General features: G+C 33.8%; 3 protein-coding genes and 1 long non-coding RNA gene across 4 annotated transcripts; 1 reads left to right on the top strand and 3 right to left on the bottom strand.

The window, feature by feature from the left end:
* Nucleotides 1–992: 992 nt before the first annotated feature.
* Nucleotides 993–5,914, top strand: LOC133880438 (uncharacterized). The gene is made up of 5 exons (XM_062319386.1): nucleotides 993–1,426; nucleotides 2,320–2,763; nucleotides 2,936–3,028; nucleotides 3,942–4,081; nucleotides 5,283–5,914. The coding sequence occupies exons 1-5, from the start codon at nucleotides 1,013–1,015 to the stop codon at nucleotides 5,722–5,724; spliced, it is 1,533 nt and encodes a 510-aa protein (XP_062175370.1). The 5' UTR covers nucleotides 993–1,012; the 3' UTR covers nucleotides 5,725–5,914.
* Nucleotides 5,915–7,577: 1,663 nt separating this feature from the next.
* On the bottom strand, nucleotides 7,578–9,510 carry LOC133880225 (uclacyanin-3-like). The gene is made up of 2 exons (XM_062319132.1): nucleotides 9,272–9,510; nucleotides 7,578–8,132 (listed from the first exon to the last, which is right to left on the bottom strand). Exons 1-2 carry the CDS (start codon nucleotides 9,423–9,425, stop codon nucleotides 7,726–7,728), a joined length of 561 nt encoding a protein of 186 aa, XP_062175116.1. The 5' UTR covers nucleotides 9,426–9,510; the 3' UTR covers nucleotides 7,578–7,725.
* A 5,911-nt stretch (nucleotides 9,511–15,421) lies between these two features.
* On the bottom strand, nucleotides 15,422–17,085 carry LOC133879356 (uclacyanin-3-like). Its single transcript, XM_062317896.1, has 2 exons — nucleotides 16,861–17,085; nucleotides 15,422–15,896 (listed from the first exon to the last, which is right to left on the bottom strand). The coding sequence occupies exons 1-2, from the start codon at nucleotides 17,012–17,014 to the stop codon at nucleotides 15,727–15,729; spliced, it is 324 nt and encodes a 107-aa protein (XP_062173880.1). The 5' UTR covers nucleotides 17,015–17,085; the 3' UTR covers nucleotides 15,422–15,726.
* Nucleotides 17,086–22,652: 5,567 nt separating this feature from the next.
* On the bottom strand, nucleotides 22,653–24,833 carry LOC133880173 (uncharacterized). The gene is made up of 2 exons (XR_009902203.1): nucleotides 24,369–24,833; nucleotides 22,653–22,951 (listed from the first exon to the last, which is right to left on the bottom strand). It is a non-coding gene; the product is annotated as an uncharacterized LOC133880173 (long non-coding RNA).
* Nucleotides 24,834–26,854: the final 2,021 nt, after the last annotated feature.

Below are 26,854 nucleotides of genomic sequence, written 5' to 3'. Positions count from 1 at the left end.
ATTAATTTTTTTTTTGTTAAAAAAAATTTAAGGATCAGTTAGAATTATCATATATATTCTGATATAATTATTGTTTCTCAAAATTAAAACATTGAAAAAAATTACAAATACTATGGTAGTGATGGAAAATAAATATAATTTTCTCTTAAATTTATTTACTCATATGGTGCTATGTAAAAGTTATAAGAGATGATGATACACATTATTTTTTATCCAATTGTTATCCGTCTCTTTTATAAATCTATCATTGAAAATCTGTGCATATTCATGCTTCGTTTGTTTTGACGTAAAATATTTTTCGTCGAAAAATATTTTATTGAAATAATTTCTCTAAAAATATTTTTCGATGTTTAGTTTGTATGAAAAAATCACTAACGACAAAAATGACCAAGGACGAGATTCCGACGATGGTGGCCAAAATCCAGCGATATTGGCTGGAATCTGGCATAGTGGCCAAATTCTAGCAACATTGGTCGGAATCTTGCCAATGCCACCGAATTCCGGTTAGGATCGCTGGAATTTGGCACACTGTCCGAATTTTGGTTAGTATAGAAATATGGCATAGTTGCCGAATTTCGACAGAATCTCGAAATTTGGGGACTTTTGGTGATAGATTTGGGCTACTAACAAACTCCAATGGCAGGGGGTGGCGAGTTTCCACAAACGCGTGTGTTAGAATGAGAAATTTAAATTTAAAAAATAATTTACAAATTTAAAATTAATAAATTATTTTTAAAAATTAAATATACTTTTTTAATTAAATAAAAAATAATTTTTATTGACCATCATTTTCAAATATACAAAACTCTAAAAAAATTTACGCCCAAAAGGCCGCATACAAACGGAGCCTCGACGATGAATTAACTATTTTTATTTTTTTGTATGGATTAAAAAAAAAAAAAAAACTATTTTTTGTATGGAGATAAAGAAGAAAGACTGAACATTGAAACTAAACATTTTTCAAAAGTTATATTGGCTTAAAACATTTCTCTCGCTCTCCCCACAAGTCTCAATGCAATCACCAAACCTCCACCTCTCCAAAACGTTAACCGCCACCACCCGCCACCCCCACCACCACCACCTAGCGTTCCAGCACACCATTTCATCAACCAAAATCCTGTTTACCCGCAATCTCCCAAACCCAAGAAGCCCCAGAAGCCTGATAATCACCCAGGCCCGCAAACCCCACCTCCGCCACGACAACAGAGCCTCTGGTCCCAAGCAGAGCCCGAGGGTTGTGAAGGGCAAGAAGGACAATGTGTGGAGCGTGGACAACGAGCTCGCTCATAAGGACAAAGAGAGAGCCGGTAGAAGAAGGCCAAGTGGGAGGAATGTGGTCCGGAAGAAGAGAACTAAGCCTGGTGGCGGTAGAGTCATCGTCTCTGGTGCTATGCTAATGGAGGCTGAGACCGTGCTTCAAACTCAGGTGCTCTCGTTTTTCTTGAATTTGGAGTTATGGGGTTGTGGAATGTTTTTATTTGGGAATTGGGGTTTGGGCAGTTGGTAGTGCTGTCATCAATCTTTGGTTTTTATGGAATGTTTTGGTGAATTTAGGTGCTTTGTAGTTTTTGAACATTAGGTGCAATATGAACCATCTTCTTCTTGAGGTTGCCCGCGTCTTAAGAAATGCCTTTTTCAGTCATTTTGGGCTGTCCTGGATTATGCCTAGCAGGGCGATTGATTTGTTTCCTTGCTGGTAGACTGGGGAAGCTCCGGACTGCAGTGTGAAAGATGGTACCCTCTTGTATTTTGTGGTGTTTTTGGAGGGAAAGAAACGATCGAAATTTCGAGGACCCTTAGGACTTTGAAGGAGCTTAAGTCCTGTTATTTTTCTCTTTATACTTGGAGCGCTGTGTTGTTGCTCTTTTGATGATTTTCTTTTTCTTTTTTCTTGTCTAGATAGACGTTTCTCTTGTATATTTACTGTGTTCTTTGGTTGTGCTTTTAATGATATTTCAATTACTTATAAAAAGAGCTGAGGAAAAGAAAGAGGAAACTACAGTTTTGAATGTATTTTTTGGATTTTGATATTAATAAATTGGGATAAATTATGAGAACATAGTCCCTGATACGCAGTAAATTAACTAGAATAAATTCAGAAGTGTCTAATGTTTGGAGAGTTCAAATTAGGTGATTAGTAGTTGATTATTCGGGATTACTTGAAGTTATAGTGCTTTTTTATTTTTTTTTTATTTTTATTTCCGGTCGTACTATAAATCTTATATTCAGTACGTGATTCTGTACGTCTAATGTTGACTAACTACTTCTTTGGTGTTTTGGAGTGTATAACCTAATGAGAAGGGTGGTTCCTTCTTTCAGGAGCCTGTGATAAAACCAGCATGGAATACATTTGCTAGTAGTGTGAGTGGGATATGGAAGGGGGTGGGAGCGGTATTTTCACCAATCACTGGAGAAATGGAGCCAATTGATATTGGAAGCAGGAATGAAAGTTTATATGATTGCTATACTCTTTCCCGCATTGAGGCTGTGCCATCCCCTTCTGGAGGGCAGACATCTCAAATCCAGAGGAAGATAAATTGGGTGACTTTGAATCCTTATGGTGAAATACTACCGAATATAGGGGACAGTAATAGAAGTAAGGAAGAGCATGAAGTTAAAGATGCATCTTTACCCACAAAGGTTACGGCTGATGAAAGTGTACCAAGTCATATTTTGCCCAAATTCGAGTCTTTTGACTTTAAAACAAGTGATGTAATGGAAGAAGATGTCATGGGAAATGAACCTGGTCTTGTCTTCTTTGAGGTAAGGATTACCCCTATACACCCTTTTGATGACTAAATGAGTAATTCAGAACTAGGAGAAAGTTATAATGATGGTGTTACTAATAGTTTAGGCTACTGGACGTTCAGAAATTATTGCAGCATTTGTCTAAATAATGCAAAAGCAGATGATAATCTAATTGGTTGATCTGCAGGATGGATCTTATTCTAGGGGTCCCATTGATATTCCAATCAGTGAAGTTGATGATTCCAAGTATTACGTTTCTCCAACTTTCAAGTTTGAACAAGTGAGTTTAGCATGACAGTTACTGATCATTTTCAACTTCGTACATTCTTAGCAAGTGCACCTATGTTTGACGTAAAGGAGGATTCGAAAAGTGTCAATTTTTAAAATCCAGGTTACTAGTCGAACTTATCTCATATCACAAGTGGGTAAAGTGTAATTTCCCATTTGTTTTGTTTAGTAAGTACCATACCACTTACCTAGCCCATTCTCTTCAGCCTGTAAATCAATCTGATATCTTACTTTATAACCCATGAGTGGATCCTACTTCATGCCTACATTACTTTCTGCTTCCGCCAAACCCGCCTTGCCTTTGCCCCAACAAGCACCAGCTACTGATAATGTTACTGCCACTACCAGTAACCATGTTGCTGCCCATGGTGACCTTTTATTATCTCTCCTAGCTAGATGATTGTCACTATGAAAACCCAAACCATATCATTTTGTTGATTGGTTGATGCTTCTGTCTCCTTGACATTACCACCATTAATTAATGTCTAAAGACTTCTCTGGTTGTAATGCATCAATTTCATTATTCAAGCTTGACATTGCTACCTTTCGCCTTTTTTGATTTTTGATTATTTATTTTTGTTTTTTTAAAAAAGCATTTTCTCCTTATCTTAAGATTTGACTTTCATATTGTTACTTTTATGGTGCATTAAACACCTTTAAGTTAGTTGGTACATTAGTTGTCTCTTTATTTCATAAATTATTTATTGCTTTTTTGCTTCCAAATACTGCGAAGATACTCCAATAAAATATTAATATGGTTCCTAACATACTTATCATCTAATTATTCCATTTCTTCCAACTATTTTATTATGTAATGAATCATTTGGAAACTGGAGGAATATGAAGAAATAAATTATTCAGTTTCTATTTCATGTAAATTGAGTTTCTTGATTTTCCTTGCTTAGTGTTTGGTAAAAGGTTGCCACAAAAGACTCCGGATCATCCATACTATAGAATTCAATGATGGTGGTTCGGACATACGGATAATGAGAGTAGCCGTATATGAAGAAGAGTGGGTCAGTCCTGCAAGTCTTCCTGACCAAAGGTATCCTTATGCTTCATTTTTTACAGTTTGCAATGCTTGTTGTTCTAGTATATTTTCCATCATCCAACTATCAGAAAGCAACAACTTTTTCTGCTGCTAAAATCTTTAATTGCTTAACACCATGTGCAGTTGAGAATATTACATATAGTTGAAGAAGAATACAAATAAAAAAAGTCTCATGGTTCAACTAGAAATATTTATAATATGCAAATTGTATGGTTATTTAATATATTAAATCAACAGATACCCATCTCCATTATGTACTAGTTTACAAGTAGAGATGGAAACTTAAACCATTTGAAATCTCTTGATGGCTGCTCCATTGACTTTGACCAATATTGTTGCAATTTGATGGAAGATATGCAAATTTCTCTATTTGTTAAAATTTTGATATGATTTCAACAACTACGGATAATGGGGAAAGAATGAAGCCTGGAAGATAAATTTTATGGATGTTCACCTTTACATAGGTGGTGGTCAAGGTATTTTGCTTTCTTTGTTTATAAGGAAATATAAGGATGCTTTACTTGAATTTATTTTTTACGTTACTTTTCGCATTTCAAATGGTCTTCTTGGGAACCCTAGTGTCAGGGATATTGTCATGATATGAGGATGAGAATGACAAGCATAAGAAGTAAAATGTTTGCTTTTTAAGGAAATTTAGGAGAACTTTTTTCATCCTCTATAATTTTTGTGTTCTTAGTCACCTAACATCTCCTCTTTATGGAATACTGCTTTAGAGTGAATTCTATCGTACATCATTGGATTACCTGGTACCTGGTGATTCTAATCAATGTCTTATGTGCAAAAATTTAATAACCCTAAATGGATGATTCTAATACAAAATTTTTGACCGACGGGCCTTCTTGGGAATCGTACTGAGTTGAATAATTTTTAACAATGGCTTTAAATGCCTTTGTCAATTTGTTTGAGCTCACAGCAATGTTATCTTGCCATACATGCTTCATCTATATGTTGTCAGTATTGCCTCAAAGAAAATGGCAACTTTTACAAGTCCCAGATTCATGCGCTTTCAGCGCTGCCATACTGTCATATTCTTTCGAAAATTAGCCAAGAAAGCCATTATTTTGTCCAGGTGCTAGTTTTCCTAATTTCTCTGGGTTTGGCGTTTAGAGTTTTACTTGCAATATACATTTTCTACCTTCTGATTTTCTCATAACAATAACAAATTTTAAAACAGTGATCTGGAGTTTGATTTGAAGCCATTTTCTCAGCGGAGGCGTACCCAACCGTCAGAGTTGACTGGTTCCTGGAAGGTGTTTGAGGTTAGTGCTACTCCGGTATTTGGTGAGGAGATGGTCAAGGAAGAAAGTAATGGCACCCCCTATGTCTACCTCTGTACTGAAATTTTAAAGAGGAGGGACTTGCCAGAAAATCCGGTCTACTTTGGAGAGGAAGAGATGCTAGACATGCAGGATGTGACCATGCTTTGGCTTCCAGGCGGTGTCACGTGCTATGTTGACGTAAAAAGGGATGGCATCCTTTGTATAGGAGTTGGGTGGTACTCAGATGAAGGAATAAATCTTGTTATGGAGAGAGATTATGGAGTAGATGGGAAACTCAAGGAGGTTCGATCGAAATCAGAGGTAAAGAGAAGGTGGTCTGATCCACTCCCCAAGTAAGATTTTCACTTGCCAAAAGTTGAGTTGTATTTTAGTGATAAATGCTTGGGTATTGTCTAGATCAAGGAGGGTAAGTCAATGTGAATCTCTTCAAAACCTATTACATATGCTTGGGAGTTGGATTGGCCAAAAAAGGGTGGACATGAATATATATAGTAGGAATATGAATACATACATTATTTGCTTCTGTTAGTAATCTGTTTAGATATCATGCCTCTCTATCTGTTTATATATTCTAGTATTACCCAGTTTGATTGGGCCTATGACCAGTAAGTAGGTGAAGCTTGACTTGAGATTGACTCTGATAATAGGTTCATCCTACAGTTTATTGTTTTTAGAACATACAGTTCCAGCTGATTGAAGATGGTCAGTAAGTTGCTTTTCAAAATTTCAATTCCATCTCAGGAAGTCTTTACATGGGCAGTTTGTAGCTCTCTAGCATAATAAAATACTAATTGTACTGTATAATAGTATAAATGTGTGATATTTTGAGTAAATTATACTTCTCCTAAAATTATTCCACCATTTGCAATCCTCCTTTTAATTTAAAATTTCGACAATCAATCCCTGAATTGTGGCAGTCATTTCAAATGTTTTGAATGTCATGAAACATACTGCAATTGCTATTGAAATCCCAAGCAGACCTTTGTTCCAATAGCTCTCTAACGCAAAATAAGGTAGGTGTTACAATAGCAAACAGAATATAATGCAGATTGCAGAGAAAACAGCAGATTCGTAATCCATCCTATATTGGCTTGATCTTGAAATGGAGAGAAATGAGAGAATACGAAGCACCACAGATCCTGCAACCACAAAAGGCCAATAAGAACCAGGGCCAGAGGAATACAGTGTGGATAAACTCTTATCATATATGTGATCAGAGAAGAAATGCTACATGCACTCTCTAGTACACCCTCGTTTATGCGTAGTGAAAATCACCATTAGATCTAAAATTCAATAGATTGAATCCAATACTAATTTATCCAAAATCTGATAGTAATTTTTATTGTCATGTAAATGAGTGCATGTTGCATTTTCAAGTAACACTTGGCGCCCAATAGTGGCAACCCAAACGTGTTAGTGGAGTAACGTTCAACAACGCAGCCTCCACAACGCACTAAGAATAAATGCATATAATTGAACGTTATATGTGGAAGAGTGTTTTAAAAGACAATTCAATTGTGTGAAAATATTCTCTATCTAGGTGCAGTGACCTTATGCTGCCTGCCAGAGAGGAGATGTGCAAGAGAGAAAAGAGGGTAAGAAGGGTTCATTGATGGAATCTGATGAAGCCACTCTAACGCTCTAACGCTCAAATCAGTGAAGGTAAGCCGAGAGGGCATTTAGGCAGAGTTTGGCTAGGGTGAGAAATGCATATTTGGTTGAGTACCCTCGCCTTCTTTAAATAGCTAGGCAAGGGTCCTTGGCTTTACCCTTTGAGGGTTTTAGAGATTCTCGCTAATAAGTTGTTATTAACGTGGAGATTTCGTCTCTAGAATATTGGGAATTAATGCATGACGTGTGCAAGCACTTAGTTGAGCTGGTAGAAGAAAAATCAGTTGCTAGGCGTTGCACTCGAGTAAATGTGCACTCAGGAGGTTGGCAGCTACTGGGATTGTGGGCTAGCAGACCTATAGTGATTCATAGGTCCTAATATTTTTAGTGGTCTATTGGACCCTTCAGTAGCCCAGCCTCCTATTCTTTTTGTTAGATGGTTTGTCAATCGATTCATAAAAATTTGAATAGAGGCCCGCCGAAGCCTATCAGTAACCAAGCCTTCCATATCTAAACAATATAAAGATATTACACCATAACCACATGGCTATCTACATGCTCTACTCGATCGCAAGTGATTAAAGTCAAAAGAACATATTATTCAGTCACAATATCATATTGACAGAAAATCTACATCCCTCATTCAATAATGACTCACACAATTCAAGTATTCAACAAACCAACAGGAACATTAGGTGAATATATGTAGCACTGCCTCTCGCCTAGCTAGCCCATGAATGCAAACATGGTCCCTAGCACGACCGCAAACCCAAACAACATATTATTCATGTTACAATAAATACTAGCTGCTCCACTAGGCGGTGGCGGTGGTGGCGATGAGACGGTAGTGGAGGGCGGGGTGGTCGAAGGAGTGCCTGAAGGAGTAGTTGTGCTAGGCGGGGGTGACGGGGTGGTGGGTGATGTGCCGTTTGCAGCAATGACATTGACTTGAAGCTTCATGCCCCCAAGGCAGTGACCGGCTGTGGGACATATGAAGTACATTGAGCCAGTCTTGGGGAGGTCGATTGTTGTGCTTCCGTCTGAATTGGAAGAGATGGGGTTGGTAGAGCTGCAACTGGTGTAGTCAGCTTGACTCACAGTGTCCACACTGTGGCTACTGGTGTAGGTGAACACTGTATTGAAGTAGAAACAATGGTGTTTATATATGCTATCAAATTAACGAGGTTGAGCCACCAGAACTAATAAATATATATAATAATTAATGACAATATTATGGAGTAGTTGGAAAAAGTAATTCTTATTACAATAAGGTATTAGAATAATTCTTGGGTGTGCTGGCTCCAAAGTGGTTATTGACCCGGAACAAAAGGGTAGTATATATAAAATCATCATTTATTCAAAAAATTTAAGCGGATAGGAAATAATAAATTTAATTAATATTTTAATACCCTTTCAACGTACAAGGAAAGTTTTTAATGGAAATAAGGGATGAATGATGGAAACAATGTTTAAACTCAGAACACTTGCTTTGATACTATGTTAAATCATCATTTATCCTAAAAATTTAAATGGATAGAAATTAATTATTTAATTTTTATTCTAACAGGATACCAACTTTTCAAATTCTTACATGCTAAGAGGGGTGGACCTACCATAATGGTTGGGGTTCTTGGCAACCCCCCCAAAAAAATTCAATATCTTTATATATACACACACCCTATAGCCTTGTCAATGATGACTTTTTCATCCCTAAATGGAAGATGAGTTTCTAGTTGATCATTTAGTAGCTTATATATATTGAAAAAAAATAATTGCTAAGGATTAATTCACTACATATATGATAATAAATAAATTTTATTTGATGAAAGATTGTATGGAGCATAATCTGAAAGAGATGCCAAGTTTTTTAATCAATATATGCATGCTTAAATTATTTCTGTATGTAATTTTAATTTGGTCAAACAAAGCCCAACACAAGCAGGAATGTTAACCTTTCCAAGAGTAAAATTCTCCCAACTGTATTGATTGAGAACTGGATTTACATGACCCAAAATTGAATCAGAATTGAAGCCATATATATAATGTGTTTATAGTGATACGTAAAAAGAGGAAAATTCCTGCAAAAGTCGGCTAGAATGGTCGATTTGTTTGGTTAATATCATAAGATCGGTTGTTCGAGTGATTCTCACTCAACCGATACACGGTTCTGTGGGTGAAATTGTGTATCCGGAGTTTAATCGGCATGGATAGGTCCCAAAGAATCATGATTGCCTTTTTTTTAAAAAAAATAAAAAGAGGGAGAAAAACTTACAAAGAGTGTCACCAACAACAAATGTTTCACCGGCAGCCCAGGTGTCGTAATTTACACTTTGCGTCCAACCGTTAGTGCCACCAACGGTGTGCTGTACTCCGTAGACAGCCGGTGCGGTGAGCATGAGAATTAGAAGCGTAATTTGGATGGCCATGTTTGAAAGCCTTATCGATGGGTGGTTAGAAAATAGAAATGATGGGAATTGGGAGGGGCCGGTGGCGAAAGTTGCAGAGGGTTTAGAGCATGTCATATGTTATATATAGAGACAGGTATATGGGTATAATGGGAATTAGGTACGTGGGAATATATAATGTTTTGTCTTCGCTGGGGTTGAGGAGATTTTAGTTATAGAAAAAGAAAAAGTCACACAAGAACACATGTATGTATAATATATTAATGCATGTATTAGTTATATATGTTACCAACTTCTGTCTGGAACTCCAAGTCTACAACCGTGATTGTATTTTATCTAGTTACTTTAGTGGTTCCATCTGCTTCCTAATTGTCTGTCCACCTAATTCATGCATCGAGACCTCTCTCTCTCTCTCTCTCTCTCTCTCTCTCTCTCATACAAAAGCACAAAAACAGCTGACTAAAATGGGGATAGAGATTCTGGCTTAAGCTTGTGGCATCTTGGTTTCAAAGATGAAATATTGACTTGGCAGGAATTCATTTGGTAAAAACTGTAGATCAAACCTAACTCAAGAAATTAAGTTTAAGATTCATTTCCTCTGGCCATTTAATGTTTTCAATCTTCTTTTTCTTTTTTTCTTAAAAAAAAAATAAAAAATAAAAAAAACCCTTCTCATCATTGAATTAGATCAAAGGTTCAATTGCTTTAGCACAATATGATGTTTTGGAAAAATAGTTTTTTATTGGACATCTCTATATTTTCCTAACCAGTGACAAATGCTACATGAAATACTTCCATCACACCCTTGTCCTACTGGCTTGATATGACATAATAGTGCCCATGATTGATTTTTTTTTTTTTTTTTTAAAAAAAAAAAATTAATGACAAGTGATATTGTCATATCGACCTAGTGGAAGGAATGAGATGTAGTATGTAGCATAATAATACTACATACCACACAAATATCTCACAAATTAAGCTGACGTGACAGGGTTTAATAACTATATATATATATATATATATATATATATAAGAATTGATACAAAACCTTACTATGTCAGCTGTGTGAGATATTTGAATGATATTTAACATTACTTTGTAGCAAAAGTAAGAAAAGAGTATTAATGCTATATACTACACCCTCATCCAATATTTATGCATTCCGGCCACTCAATTAATGTGACAATACTAGTCAACTCTAGGATTAGATCAAACCTCCTACTTCTATCCTACCTAGCTGTTGGTAGGGTTGCTGCAACATGTTGTCGCGAGGAAATAATTTATAAATATTTTTTATTTAGATCTCGAATAAAAGGATTTATACCCTTAAAAAATATAACACAGTCAAGAAAGTTAAAAGAAAGCAGTTGAAAGGGAATAATGAATGTACATGCAGAACCTTCCACACCATATTTTCAACGCCTCTTTAATTTTTTACATTTTTTTTTATTTTATTTTTTATTTTTTTATCATTTCCACCTAATCCCCATGTAGAGCCGTAGAGGAGCATCTTTATGAAAAGATTACTTAGCACGATATCCCCGTTGAAAATTGCATGTATATATTAGTTAAGGAAAGGGATAGAAAATGATAGGAATATCTACGTGGGCTTTTCTTATGGTAAGTTGGTAAAATTTTCATTTATTGGATAATTTTTTTAAAATTCAGTCTCTAATGTATCTTCTATTAAGTAAAAAATACAATTTTTTTTTAAATAGCATATATTTCTTGCATATATTTTTTTTAATTGGGTTAATAAAACAAAATGTGATTTTTACATGCTTCAGAAACATAGGACATTTTTAGAGACTGACTTGGAGAAATTTCATCAAATTCAGTCTCTAAAAAATTCTCTTAATATGTTAATTAAAAATACATGTTTTTTTTTTTTTTAATAGCATCTATTTCTCATATGTTTTTTTTTTAATAGTTAGCGTTAATAAAAAAAAAACATGTGAACTTTTTACATACTACTCTAGAAATATATGACACTTTCAAAGACTGAATTTGAAGAAATTTCCTTATTCACACATAGTTATATGATTTTTGGTAATAGGGTTTCTTAATTAATTTGTTCAATGGTTTTGGTAACATGCAAATGGACCTCCCCCTCTCCGGCCACATGCAAGGACCACAACCAACCCACCCCACTCCCACCCCCACCATCTCCATACAAATAATTAAGAACAGGGGAAGGTGGCAATAATTTACAACTACACAAATAAATTAACAAATAATTAAGAGCTAAGCCTAACAAATTTCCAAGTCAATGACGATTGGCGCAGACTTTGTGATCAGCGCAATGCTTTCGTTGAATAAAATCTGTAAAATCCAATAGTTGGTGGGCGGACGTGGCAATCCATATCGATTTTTCGAGTTGTCTAATAAGATTAATTAATGAGACTAAATATAATTAATATAGAAAAACATGCATGACGAGTCCATAATTAATACTAAAAGATAGATCTCCATCATCGCCGGCAGGCAGACTGTTAAAAGATGACCAACATTCTTGACTTTGGAGTCGATCCAAAGGTTGCATTGGTGGCACGTTTATGGGTGCACCACTCGTTTGGGGGGAGGACAGGGGTGGCCGGTCGCACCTAGTGGCCGGAGCATTTTGGAAACCAGAAGGGGACATGTCAAAAGTTTTAAATAGAATCTTATTCTCAAGGAGCTCTTGAATTGGATGGGCTAATGGCCGGCCGATCATCGTATATATGTTTTTGATTTTTCAAAACGGCCGCTACACAAAAGTTATAAGTAATTTCTTCTTTCGGACTTAGAGTACTGACTTTTTTTTAAAACACGTTTCTAAATTTTTAATGACTAATGGCCCACTTATTGTGTCAAATTTATTTTATTTTTTAATCATGGGTATTATCTATGTTCTTTGTCAAGCTTGGCAACAAAATTTAATTTTCTAGACATTTTGAATGATACTCATTTAGTTTATGTTGCAAAAGAACTTATTCAAAAGTTGAGAGATGATCGTTGGGACAATTTGCTTGAAAATGTCATTTTCTTTCTTCAAGCAATTTAAAATTGACGTTCTAGATTTAAGTACTTGTTATATTAAATGTTGATGTCGTCATTTACGGGCCGGATCACATTACAATGGAGCATATCATTATAATTTTGACATATTCAATATTGCTACCATGTGCTTGCAATTGTAAGAGCTCAATATATATATATATATATATATATATATATATATATATATATATATATATATATAGAGAGAGAGAGAGAGAGAGAGAGAGAGAGAGAGAGAGAGAGAGAGAGAGAGAGAGAGAGAGAGAGAGAGAGAGAGTTTGGTGAAAAGAGGATGAAACTTTTGACACTTAATTAGTTCAGCTTTGAATCTAAAGGACACTTAAAATCATTTTCAATAGACGATGCATGTAGTCTTGCGGAGAAGTATAACGTACATCTTCTTGATTTTTTTGAACATGAGAAATTAATTTGAGATTTCAATTAAAGCATTTTGAACTTGATATACTTAGTCATCTGAAATTACAAAATTTGTCTTTTATTGTTGAATTATGTTGAGAATTGGTAGATTGATTCGCTTTGTTTTGACTTTTCTAATGTATACAATGACTATGGATCGTGCATTTTCTACTATGAAAGTTGTTAAATTAAACAAGACTTCACAACACAATGAAGTATTAATTTTTTGCAAATAATTTAGTTGTCTATATTAAAAGAGAAATTGCTTAGTAGATTTGATACTTGACGATTTTGTTTCTCTAAAATAGTGCAAACTGCAATTTTAAACACATTTTGTATTTCTGTTTCTTTTAATACTAGTGCTGACATGTTACGTTGCCGATATATCCATTTTGAAACATATTTATAAACTTTTATAGATATATTTTTTGTGATATACGTACATATAAATTAATTAATTTTTATTTTAAATTGTGTTTGTTATATTTTTAAATCGACTCCCACAATAATAATTTCCTGGCTCCGCTACTGGCGGCAACATGCGTGATGCACATGGGGCACTTGTGGAATGGTAGGAGTGGAGTGCGTCCATGGGAGCCACCGCCATCTGAGGGCAGGTTTTCAATGGTGCATGCTGCCCGACACTGGCAGCATTAGCTAGCCCTAGTGTGAAACATTAATTAACGGAGAAAATGAGCAATTAATGCTCCGTTTGTTTCGACGTAAAATGATTTCTATCGTAAAATGATTTCGACGAAATTATTTTCAGAAAAAATGATTTTCTTGAAAATATTTTTCGGTGTTTGGTTTGCACAAAAAAATTACGAAATGCAAAAATTAGAGTTTGGCAAATGTCTCCGGAATCCGGCAACGTCCGGTCACCATCGCCGAATTCCGGCGAAAAGTTTGACCGGATCCGGCCAAAATGACCGGAATCTTCCGGATCCGGCCGGAAACAGGTAAATTCCGGTCGGAATTTGGTCCTCCCGTGTCCGGATTCCGGCGCCGGCACAATTCCGGTGACCTGATTCCGGCGACCGGATGTTCTCGGGCTCCGGCGCCGACTGGATTCCGACGACCAGATGTTGTCGGACTCCGACACCGATCGAATTCCGACGACTGATAATTGTTAAATTCTGACGATCGGATATCAAACATGCATGTAAAGACGAAGAGTTTCATTTCGGAAAACGATTTACGGTTTTAAAAATCGTAAATCATTTTTCGAAAATTAAAGAAGCTTTTACGGTCAAACCGAAAATGATTTTCGTTGACCATTATTTTCGCCCCTACCAAACACCGGAAAATGCCGAAATTGTTTTCCATAAATCATTTTACACCGAAACAAACGGAGCATAAGAAAATGAAATAGAGCTACAATTAAATCAGTAACCTTGAATAAAATCTCACATTTACTTATAAATGCAGGTTCAAGGGATGTAAAATTAAAGAATTATTTTCTAATTTTGTAATTTATTTTTTTGCAAAATACAAGGTTTGACATATATTTTGTAATTTTTTTTTTCATTAACACTAATTGTGTGGATGCAGCCTATTTCTTAGCGTGGATGCCATTAAATTTTTAAAGATTTTTTTTAGAATTTTTAAGTAGTTATTCAAAAATATACTTTATGTATATTATAAAATATATTCCAATATATGAGATAATTAAAGAGGATGATTGCAACTTCAATATGTATGTATTAACTGTCCAAATAATTCTTTAAAAATTCGTTCTAAATTTTTAAAGAATTATTTGGACAGTTAATACATACATATTGAAGTTTTAATCATCCTCTTTAATTATCTCATATATTGGAATATATTTTATAATATACATAAAGTATATTTTTGAATAACTACTTAAAAATTTAGTCGTAAATTAATTAATGAAAAATATATTTTTTACATATTATTTTAAAATTAGATATTTTTACCATATGTATCGAGAGAAAATAAAATTTACCCACAAATTGACAAAAAATTCTATATATATATATATATATATATATATATATATATATATATATATATATATCATATTTTCCTATTTAGCCTCTAGAAACAATATTTTTGAAAGGGCAAAAATTTCGGTTTGTAAGAAATTTTATACAACTCACATATAAGAGTGACATGTGTCATTTAAACATGTGAGAAGTATATGCTATTAAAATAGCATGTGCTTCTCACATACTAAAGGACACATGTCAATCTTATATGTGGGTTATATGAAATTTCCTACAAAATGATTTGTAGGAAATTTTTGTCCATTTTGAAACAACATTTTACATGTTATTGGAAAATAAATGAATGCTATTGTTGGGATTCGGGAATAATCCTACTCCAAGCTGAAGAACTGTGGTAGTAGTCTCAATACAAGTCCAATAAAGACTATTTGAAGAATCTGATCAACAGTCCAACTCTTAGTTAAATAGAGATAGACTCTTAGAACAAATCAAACTCCAACGTGAAGAACATCAAAGAACACACCGTTCACACCGTACCGAAAATTGCCTAAACAGCTATTGTGATTTATGCCGCTCACTAATATTTAAGCACCTTTAATTTATTCATTCATAAGAAATCATGTCACCAACATGTCTTGGTCAAAAATCATAGAAGTTCAACAAAAGCTCTAAAGAAAACATTTATGACTTGCATGATAGGATTCAAATCCTATCGTCTAAACAAAATAAAACAAAAAAATAAAATAAAAAACCCCTTAAAACACAACAAAGATGCTTTCTCTCCGTGCATGCTAGCCCATGTAGGCGAGCATAGTCGCCACCACAAGGAAAACCCCAAGCATCAAATTGGCAAGCGGAGCACCACCGTCCGACGAGACGTTGACTGCTAGCTTCATGCCTTAAGCACAAGCACCGGGGGTGGGGCATATGAAGTACATCTTGCCGGCGTTTGATAGAGTGATTACCGTGCTTCCTCCCACGTAGGATCCGAGGGGATGGCTGGAGTTACAGGCGTCGTAGTCGGTTTGATTCACTTTATCCACGCTGTACTTGGTATCGTAGTTGAACACTGGTTGGTTTCCAAGATGATTAGATTATGCATGGTTAGTAATTAGCAGGAAATTAACAATAATTAATTGAAACGAGAGGTTGACCCAGGAAAATAGAGACATATATATATATATATGCATCAAACATGCAATCTTTGTTCGCTTACAAATAATATATATAAAAACTCAAAATAATTGTCCAGTCACTTGTTCGGGCAATTGAGATAGGCCATTTCGATGATATCTATATGTTTGAATAAGTTTCGAATTGTCTCAACACTTGTTTGGACAAGTAATCCATATCAAGATACATCATATCTGCAATATGAATAGTGTGTTAAAGTATTGATTAAATGATTTAATTTATATTTTCCTATTAACTTAAGCTTTTGAGTTAAGTGATGATTCAACATAAAGGATTACAACCCATCCTGATCCAATTTGGTTTCATTTTGTCTCCTTGTGATGTTTGAGCCATTCTTCACATTTATTTATCACCAGCTGACGTAATATGTTTTAAGTGGCTGACATTGTAACCCACTTAAAACACACCATGTTAACCGGTGTATAGAGTACGTAGTGCTACTCTATTATATATTTTTGCGACATAAGTAATGCCATTTAATTAGTAGACTGTTATATATATGACTGTCATACAATTTAATGATTGGTTTTCAGTTAATGATGTAGCAGTGAAAACCAATCATTAAATTGACACTTGAAAAAAAAAATGCAATTAATCAAGAGCTAATTTTCACTGCTAACACCATCCCACTTATATAGCAGTTGTATAGCAGCCGTATAGCATTATATACTCTTTGCATATGTAGATGTAATGGGTACGAGTAATAGGCGTGGCATATTTTGATTAGAAACTTGTTCTCTCATATATATGGGTAAGTGGAAAAATATGTGATATTTTTTCTTCACTCGATCGATTAAAACTCAGAAAAAAAAAAAATTTATCATTCGGGAACAGCTTACCAAGAGTATCATTGACGGTGAAATTTTGAGCAGCAGCCCAAACGTAGTAATTAACTACTGTGCTCCAGCCAGCGTTGCCACCAACAATGTGGTCTACTCCATACACCAAAGAAGCAGCCATTAACAGAATCAGAAGAGCTGTTGCTGTGGACATGTCTAGTTATCTTCTTTTTCTTTATGTTTCTTTCTATGCTCTGATCGAAATATTGAGACAAGACACAAAGGTGATGATCACAACTCACAAGCAACCTTTTAGCATGTCATCTTATATAGACGTACAGTTAGATAAGTCACTTCCCAGCTTTCGTATTTGTTTAAATATTTATGTTACTCAAATCTGTCTCGAACTAAAACTATAATCGATCATTTAGCTATTATAAACCAACTCCAACTCCTAGCTACCATGCTTGTTAGTTGTTACCAAATACGTTGAAACTTAATTCTCTCTCTCTCTCTAGCTATAGAACAGCTGATGATCAGTCTAACTAGACAGGGCGAACTTAGGACCATACCATTAATCTTGTGGGGTCTTTGTCGATCCCAAACTTTTTTAAAACCCTAACACAAAAATATTACTTTTGATAATTTAGCCCGTCAAATATATAGTTGCTGATATTTCCCATTAATGACAAATTTATATTTTTATGCTTATATATATCAGATCGCTTTATAACTTATGACATATAACTTTTGTATGTGTTAGGAAAATATTTATCCCTTATAATTGGTGGGGTCAAACAGCCCCTTTGGGCTGATCCCCAGACTTCGGAGTGGATTTTAGGTCTCAGACTTTGGACCTTGGCCGGACATCTCAGTCTTCATTTATTAGCATAGTTAATTTAAGTCAGATATATATGTATCAAATGTATGCCTAGAACACCGTGCGTGAAAGAGGGACAAATGAAGTGACTAGATATTTATCATGACAAGGTTTTCTCTAGACAAAAGGGAGAGAAAAGGGAATATACAAGTGTATGTGATATAAAAAGGGAGTATCTGAACTATTTTACATTAGAATCTATTATCCTCTCAGGCTTTCTGTCTCTCTCTCTCTCTCTCCCTTCTTTATATAGATACTTGACTGACTTGACCGTCGGAGGAGGCTTCGCCGGCCAACCCCTAACAAGTCTTTGCTGTCTTGCAGGTTAACACGTGGACGAAATGACGATTTTGATGATGCCATGTCACCGCAAAAAATCTGACATCAACGATATGCATAGATGATTTAATTTATAACTTATTATAAAATTAAATTTAAAAGACTTTTCTATTTTTATTTTGGGATAATTGCATTGTTGGTCCCTGTGGTATACCATAATTATTTTTCACTCCCTATGGTTTAAAAAGTTCATGGGAGGTCCTCGTGATATGCAATAATTACAAATCGATTCCTAGCGTCAAATTTTGTTAAATTTTTTAACAGATTTCGTCAAATACCACGTCAGCGACACGTGTCGCCAATAAGATGGCGACCCGTGTCCACCGTAATAAAAAAATATAAATTTATTAAAAAATAAATAAAAATACTTATTTTTTTTTAAACAAAAAAAAAAAAAAAACCTAAAGGAGCCGGCCACCCCTGGATCTTCTAGGGGTGGCCTTTCGGGCCACCCTCAGGCCACTGGGGTGGCTCCGCGCCACCCCGGCCACTGGGGGTGGCTGGGGGCGGCGCGCGGCCAGGCCACCCCCAAAGGGGTGGCCGGCTCCTTCAGGTTATTTTTTTTTTGTTTTTTTTTTTTTAAAAAAAAATAAGTATTTTTATTTATTTTTTAATAAATTTATATTTTTTATTACGGTGGACACGTGTCGCCATCTTAATGGCGACACGTGTCGCTGACGTGGCATTTGACGGAATCTGTTAAAAAATTTAACAGAATTTGACGCCAGGGATCGATTTGTAATTATTGCATATCACGAGGACCTCCCATGAACTTTTTAAACCATAGGGAGTGAAAAATAATTATGGTATATCACAGGGACCAACAGTGCAATTATCCCTTTTATTTTTCATAAACATGTGTGCGCACAAGAAGAAACTAAATGTATCTAAGTGCTTATTTATTTATGTAATATATAAAGTTTTTGACCCCCTATATAACAAATTTCTATTTTTATTCTTAATGTCAGATCGCTTTATGACTGGTGACATATAACTTTTAATTTGTATATATTTATGACTTATAATTAATATAAAATTAAATTTATGACTTTTCTATATTTTTTTTATTTTTCCTTAAAAAATCAACTACTACAACCGTAATAGATGATATCAATCCATGCATCTTTTCCTCTCTGAGAGATATATATAATTGTCTTTTGCGGTACATGTTGATATTTTCTTCCATTTCTTATTGCATTGGATCAAAGGATTATATTATTTCAACAATATCAATTATCATGTATATATCGAAAATGTTACTTTTAAAGTATAACCAAGCTAGCCAAGCCAACACAATCAAACAAAAGGCAAGTTAAAAAGACTTTAGCCACGTTCATATTGTTGAATTGTTGATTAAATGATCAAATTATTTTTTCTTATCAGCTTAAGCTTTTAAGAGATTTAATATGGTATCAGAACCAGAAATTCTCCATCATTCACCTTCTATTTTAATTAAATATTTCAATGTTGGATATCACCTATTAAAAGGGAATTTGAGCCCACATGTAAATTGAAGGGAAGCATTGAAATATTGATTAAACGATTAAATTTATTCTTTATTATCAATTAAACTTTAGGAATAAATGGTGATTTAACACTTATTATATAAATGATTTCTCCATGCATGTCTCTAGATTTATTCCTTTTTTTTCTTAATTAATTACTGTCACCTAATATCTGCATGGAAAGATTAGGTGATCAGGCCAGCACGATCCCACGTTTTTTCTAACTTACACCTATTGAAAATTGTTTCAGAAGTACTAAGAAAAAGATATACTACTATATATATAGATCGAGTCATGAAAGCATATATGCAAAGCACGTCCGTATATATGCTGGTTAATTAGGTTGCCAAAGCATGTGATTTTTTTTTTTTTTTTTTTTCTTCTTTTTAGCATTACTCGAACTGATGGCTTCGTTTGGTAATAATATATAACCATTATTCTTAAACTAGATAGCTGTGGCCTGCCCAAGTAGTGAAGCACCATATTAAAGATCTCTATATGAGTACTATATATATATTTATTAAATTACCATTTGTTTCAAAAGTGTACGTTTGAGTTCAGACTCTTACTTAATAGGTGAGACGACCCAAATGTGGGAGGTGAATATGAAGACAATATTGTTATAGTTTAGGACCTCTACTCTAATAACAAGTTTAAATTAATCACTTCTTATTTCAAAAATTTTGACGTACAGAAAGAGATGCATTAATTAATCCTTTAATTTATATTATAACAATATTCTAAAACACTTGATCACTAACTAATTAATGCAAAAAAACTACAAGCTTTTCTCGGATTTTGTTCTTCCTTTTTATAAGCATATTCTTCGGAGGTGTGTAGTACGTGATCATATGCTATGTATCCTTCGTGCTCCATGCACCCTACCTAATTAGCTTGATGAGGTTAATTATATCATTTTTATTAGTGGGGGAAATAGCTTTAGAAAGTATAAAAAAAATTATATTAGATCGTCTACACATGCTGCTTTCGGTCCAAGACCACCTCGATCACCTCACCTCCCCAGACCAATTAATTAGACCTTTCTCTCCCTCAGACTACCGCAGATCCAGGATTCCAGGTAACCTTTTGTTTTTGTTTTTGTTTTTGTTTTTTTTGTTTTTTTGTTTTTTTGTTTTTTTTTTCATATTTCACATTTCGCTTTTAATTTTACATTAGGACTCAACTTTTTTGCTACTTCCTTACATTTGAGGTTTATTTCTTGTGGAAGCTAATGGGGAGGAGGGGAGGAGAGCAAAGCAACGGGCCAGTTCCGGGCTTCAAGAGGTTCGGTATGACGGATCGAGCTGTGAGCAGTCACATGTATGAATTTCACACAAATGTGTTTTGGTATATACTTGCATTTTTATTTTATTTTATTTTATTTTTGTCTTCTGGAAGCTTCATTCCTTTCTCATGAAACATCTGTTACTTATTTCTTTTGATTTGCTATCACTTTCTCTTTTGGATAAACTATTACATATATAGACTTTCCCCATTCCCAATGTCTAACCCTAGCTTCAAAGTTCAAACCCCCCACCCCACCCCCTTTTTTTTATTTTTTATTTTTTTTTTTCTTTTTCAATCAGTTCCATTGATCTCCACATAATTTTCTACTTCTACTGTCCAGCTGTCCTAATTTAGAACTTTGAAAAGGCACTCCAATATTAATTAGAAGGGTTTAGGTTAATTAAACTACAACTAAGCAAATTAATAAAATACAATTTACGTAAGGCAAGGATTAATTGAAGTAATTTGATTGGTATATATAGCACATCATCATTGCCAAAAGGTCAGATTGGGCCATTAAATGTAGATGGAAATCACGTCACATGTGTGCAGTGAGTCAATGTTTATAATTGTGGGTGTAAATGAGGTGGTAATTTGGAAGATAAAGTATAATTTGTCTATAATATATGTCTTGCGTAAACATAACTCTACCCCACATGTGACATATTCTCTCAACTTTAACGGCTCAATCTCTCTAGGGATACAACTCATAACAAAATAGTAGTTCGTAAGGACGAGTTACAGTGAGTCAAAGTTTAGAAATATGGATGCAAATAGGGTGATTTTTTTTTTTTTTTATACATAAAAGAGATTATGTCGTCAGATTGATGTACAATCTCCATGAATCACACTAGTGGGTTGTTTGACTATGGTATAATGATAAAATTATAGTAAGGATGGATTATGATATTCATGCAAAATATTAACCTTATTTAGGCCAATAAATATTATAGTCGTATGAGCTAGACAATTAGGAGATTATAAGAATTTTATTTGGCCCACATGACTTGGCACATATATATGATTCTACTGGATATTATTGAATTTAAGAGATAAGGTTATCTAATCGCTGATAGTTGTTTGTATGACTTGATTTTCAATGTTCAATTCAAAAAAGAAAAAAGAAAAAAGAAATCCTAATCCCTTCGCTATTTTAATTTACTGGTTAATAAAACTAAAAGCAGTGGTTTCTATGATTGAAAGAAGGAAACCGACCCTCTCTACCCTATCAATTTAGGCAACTTCTATGATGTTTAATTTGTAATGAAAAATTGAGGTTCAAGTAAGAGAAACCATTTTCGATGTTTATGGTTAGATTTTTCGAGGTTTTCAACTATGGATTTTGGTATGTTGTTCACATACTTATTGTGGCGTGCGCCCCCGAACCCTCCCTCACCATACAACTGTTTAAATTAAAGCACCAAGAACAGACTCCATAAATCACATTCTATGTTTTAAATATAGAGAAAACTCCATAAAAAACCCTCCAACGCTCTCTTAGTATTTTCTGAACCAAAGAAACTAAAATTACTACCCTAGATCTAAGGTAGCACTTTTGGTTCCATTGCTTTAGGTTGGGAGTGTTAGGGTACGTAGGACTTTTACTTTTCTTACCATTATTTTGATTAAAATAAATAAATAAAATTCTTTTTCCTCCTTTTCCCATCTCTTTTCTTTAACATTTATTTGAAATAATATTTGAATGGTATAAAGAAAAGATGAGTGAAGCTATTGTAGAGTTTATTGAATACGGAATTAAGCAAAAAGTAACGTTATTCCCTAAATTTAAAGATAAAAAATCTAAGGGAAGCTACTCTTTTTCTCTACTATATAACCATATATAAACAATAATGTTACCAGAACACTATAAACACCACACATAATTACATACTACCATTAATTCAGAACAATAACCATCATCTCATATATCCGACATAACTGTCATAAGACCCCAACCCTCAAATCATCAGTCTTATACATCAAATAAGTACATATAGTCCTGAAGAGCTTGAGAGTCCAACCCCTCTCAAATACATAACATAAAAATCGCAAATATCTTCCATTTCTTCTTTATGATTAATTCTGTGGCTTGTGCTACCGATCGAGGCCAATGCAGACCCATCCATCATTCTTATGCTCTCTGTAAATTTACATTTAGAGGTAAAAGGTTCAATGCTTAATAAGTAATTAAGTAGGGTTAAAGCAATTAATGTGTGATGTGAGACATTACCATTAAAGCCTCTTTCTCTTTATACTTTAAAACTCTTTATAAACATCAAAACTTAAATTAACCTTGATCATATAATCATGCACATATTACTTTTTTTTTAAAAAAAAATGGAAAAACACAAATTAATCTTTGTAATTGTACATATTTACAATAAGTTCTCTAGGGTTTAAAAAATAACTTTAAACTCTCTCTCTCGTAAGCATGTGTCATATGTGGCACCCTGACCTTCTATTTATAATTTGACGAAAATCATCAATGTACCACATCAGCACCAAGAACAATAAGACACATGTCCCGGCCCATTTCATATATATATATATATATATATATATATATATATATATATATATATATATATATATATATATATATATATAGGCCATAAATCATATCTTGCATTTTAATTTTCTCAACAAGAAGATCAAAGCTCATAAACAAACAACTCAAATGCATAATTAAGCGAGAATAATTAAAAGATCATTATACATAAACAAGCCATGGCCGAATATACATGAGCCAAAAATACCAAAACTTTAACACGCAATTCAACAAATCATCATCCCACAATCATTCCTCAAGCTAGCTTGTATGTTATAAATTTCATAAAAAGTCATCCATGCAAATTCATGCAACCCAAAATACCCGTACGTGTCCATATTTCCTTAAAAAAAAAAAAAAGAATTTAAAAGTTCATCATCCATGCTATATGGCCAAATACCCTAATTAGGCTCAAATTACCAAAACGCCAACATGGAATTAATTAAAAAATGACAGCAGAAGCTGATCTCTTCTTTTTTTATTTAAAAACAAAAACAAAAAAATCTAAGAAACATTCAATAATATTGGATTACGTACCTCTTTTTATTAAACGGATTATAAATTCTACTTAACCAAGAATATCTTAAACTTGTAATGTTATTACATGCACTTATTTCCTTCATTATTCGTTTATTTTGGAAATTTTGATATATAGTTCAAATATTTTTCGATTCCACAAATTTATGTAAATCAATTTTGCATTCAAACTTTCTGATATATGTTACAAATATTATAAGAAAATATGTTCATAGTTTAATAGTTTATATATATATATATATATATATATATATATATATATATATATATATATATATATATATAATTGAGAGAAAACTAATATTGCTACTACCTCGATGTAAAAAGAATGTAAAAATCCTTATATATAAGACAGATATAAAAGTAAATCGATTTGTGATCCATATTCTCAAGGTGATCAATCTAGCTTGTATATATTATAATATCGACGTGCTTCCATGAAGAGACAGAGAGAGAGAAGGAAAAGTCTTACCGGCCAGATTGATCTCTGAACTCCGATCCGCTTAAGGAAAAGCTGATTTAGAAAAAATCCCGTAAGATTTATATTTGGCCTCACATGCATCCAAACATTCTAAACGGTCGTTGCGAAATTGTCTCATAGTGCATTTTATTCTGCACGCCAAACTGCGAGCATATCGAAAATGTTCTTCTTTGGTCACGGGCGGCGCGAGAGATTCAAGGCGACGGGGATCAGGAAGATTAGAAGGCAGAGGGTGATGATCATCAGCTTGTACTACAAATAATAAGAGCATAATCAACCCCATCATCATCATCATCATCACATTGATAATGCTCATATTCTTCCCCATCTTGGTGTAATCTGTTTTTTTCTTGCTTAATTGGAATTTAAATACAAAACCAATTAAGCTTTATATATAAAGGCCCAACCCTTTATCATGCATGATTCATGAGACTTTTCATATATAAGAATAGTTTAATTAATTAGTACGGTGAAAATAAATTCATATTTGATTTTTTTTTTTTATTATTATTAATTAAGATGAAGAGCCAATTTGAAATGGTGGCTTTTGGAAAACTTTTAAGCTAAATGAAATTTGCTTAATTTAAGTCATGTTTGTAATTTGCTAGGGTTAGGAATTCAGTATATCTTGTCATTTTTTACTATATATCTTGTTGCTCTTCCAGATTAGTTTGTGAGATTAATTAATGTGACCCTAGCTAGCTAGCTGGCCTGATCATGTCTTTGTCACGATTGTAATAATCTATTTAGTGAAAGTATATATTTACGTATGAATTAATTAGCTCCAACAAAAGAAAATCATGTAGGGTCAGATATCATTAAGGATAGTTAATTAGAGTGAAAATAAAAATTCATATTTGATTCTTTTTTTAATTAAGACTAGGAGCCATTTTAAATGGTGACTTTTGGAAAACCTTTAAGCTAATCTTGTCATTTTTTTACCATCTTGTGGCTCTTTGAGATTAGTTGGTAAATTTTTGTTGGAACTTTTGCAGACACTTCTCATTTTTTATGAACCATGATTAAGCAAGTGGTTAGTGCTGTGATACATGGAACAGATTATATCGTCTTATTGATGTACATCCGCCATGAAATATCGCACTAGCTAGCTAGTAGGTTGTTTGATTATGGTATATAATGACAAAATTAATTAAAGTCAGGATGGATTAGATTTATTGCATCCAAAAAATTAATCTCATTTAGGCCGATAAATATTATAGTACGTCATACCGGCCTATTAGGAAAATGTAAGAATTTTATTTGGCCCACATGACTTGGCGCACGTATGATTTTCTTCAATATTATTGGATTTAAGAGATAAGGTTATCTAATTCCATTCCCTTCTACTATTTTATTTATTGGTCAATACAAGAAGTGTTTCCTATTAAACTCCTACTTAATTTGATAGAAAGTACAATTATAATTGAATGACGACGAGCAGGAAGAGGGAGAAATAACAAATAGAGAATGCTCAAAGATATATAGTTAGTTAAGTCTGATTGTTTTAGTAATTAAAGGAGAGCCTAAAATAATAAAGACTTTGGCATGTTACTTCTTTTTCTTTTCTTTTTTTGTAATTCAGTAATATTGTGAATTTGCATAGGAAAATCTCTTCTTTCATAACTTTGTGTATTTGCATGGGGTCTTAGTGTTGTGTACTCTTTTTGGAATCAATATATTAACTTTGGAAATCTTGGTGAGAAATGAAATGGATTGGAATGCGCAACAATTAGCTACCCAAATTACTAACAATTTCAGAAAGTTCATGCGGGATCCATAACAAAGAGATCAAAAAAGAAAATATCAATAACATAGCTTCGTTCCATAACAATGGAACCTAAATGTCCACAAAATCAACTATTACATTGTTTCATAACAAAGAGATCCAAAAAGAGAGATTCGTGACAATGGAACCTAAATGTCCACAAAATAAACTATTACAGTGTTCCATAACAAAGAGATCCATAACAATGGAACCTAAATGTCCATAAAATAACTATTACATTGTTCCATAAAAATCATGCATGATTTCCCAACGTGGAGTTCTCTCGCACGACACCATGTTTTGCACAAATCCTAGCACGACACCCCCGTTCTATTAGTTGTTGGAGTTGGCTTCGAACTATTAATTGTGCTAGTTTGTTCTAGGCGTCCACGACTACATGTAAGGATTAGGTAACTTCGTTCACCATTCATTTTTTTCGTGATTCTTGTTAGCACACCAAAACCAGCCTGCTTAGCAAACTTCCTATAATATGTTCTCACTTCTTCTACTAAAGTAAATGTCATTAACGATTTAGGTTTTTCAACTTTTTCATCCCCATCGATCATCTTCACTAATACAACACTATCGTCCTCATTATTCAACTCTTCATCCGAACTAAACGTCAATGGTTCAGGTAATTCAGCAATTGTTTCACCCACTTCTATCCAAAAAAGGATACAAGTTAGAAATAAAAACAAATTTTTTTAAAAAA

This window comes from Alnus glutinosa, chromosome 10 (genome assembly GCF_958979055.1).
Source record: "Alnus glutinosa chromosome 10, dhAlnGlut1.1, whole genome shotgun sequence".
Taxonomy (NCBI): Eukaryota; Viridiplantae; Streptophyta; class Magnoliopsida; order Fagales; family Betulaceae; genus Alnus; species Alnus glutinosa.
This window is presented reverse-complemented; position numbering and strand designations above follow the sequence as displayed.

Bases quoted from the DNA above. Each gene is read 5' to 3' on its own strand.
- LOC133880438 (XM_062319386.1), top strand. From the start codon at position 1,013: ATGCAATCACCAAACCTCCACCTCTCCAAAACGTTAACCGCCACCACC. The intron at 1,427-2,319 runs GTGCTCTCGTTT...TCCTTCTTTCAG, and splicing joins AGACCGTGCTTCAAACTCAG to GAGCCTGTGATAAAACCAGC. The intron at 2,764-2,935 runs GTAAGGATTACC...GTTGATCTGCAG, and splicing joins CTGGTCTTGTCTTCTTTGAG to GATGGATCTTATTCTAGGGG.
- LOC133880225 (XM_062319132.1), bottom strand. From the start codon at position 9,425: ATGGCCATCCAAATTACGCTTCTAATTCTCATGCTCACCGCACCGGCT. The intron at 8,133-9,271 runs GTAAGTTTTTCT...ACTTCAATACAG, and splicing joins TGTTGTTGGTGACACTCTTT to TGTTCACCTACACCAGTAGC.
- LOC133879356 (XM_062317896.1), bottom strand. From the start codon at position 17,014: ATGTCCACAGCAACAGCTCTTCTGATTCTGTTAATGGCTGCTTCTTTG. The intron at 15,897-16,860 runs GTAAGCTGTTCC...GAAACCAACCAG, and splicing joins CACCGTCAATGATACTCTTG to TGTTCAACTACGATACCAAG.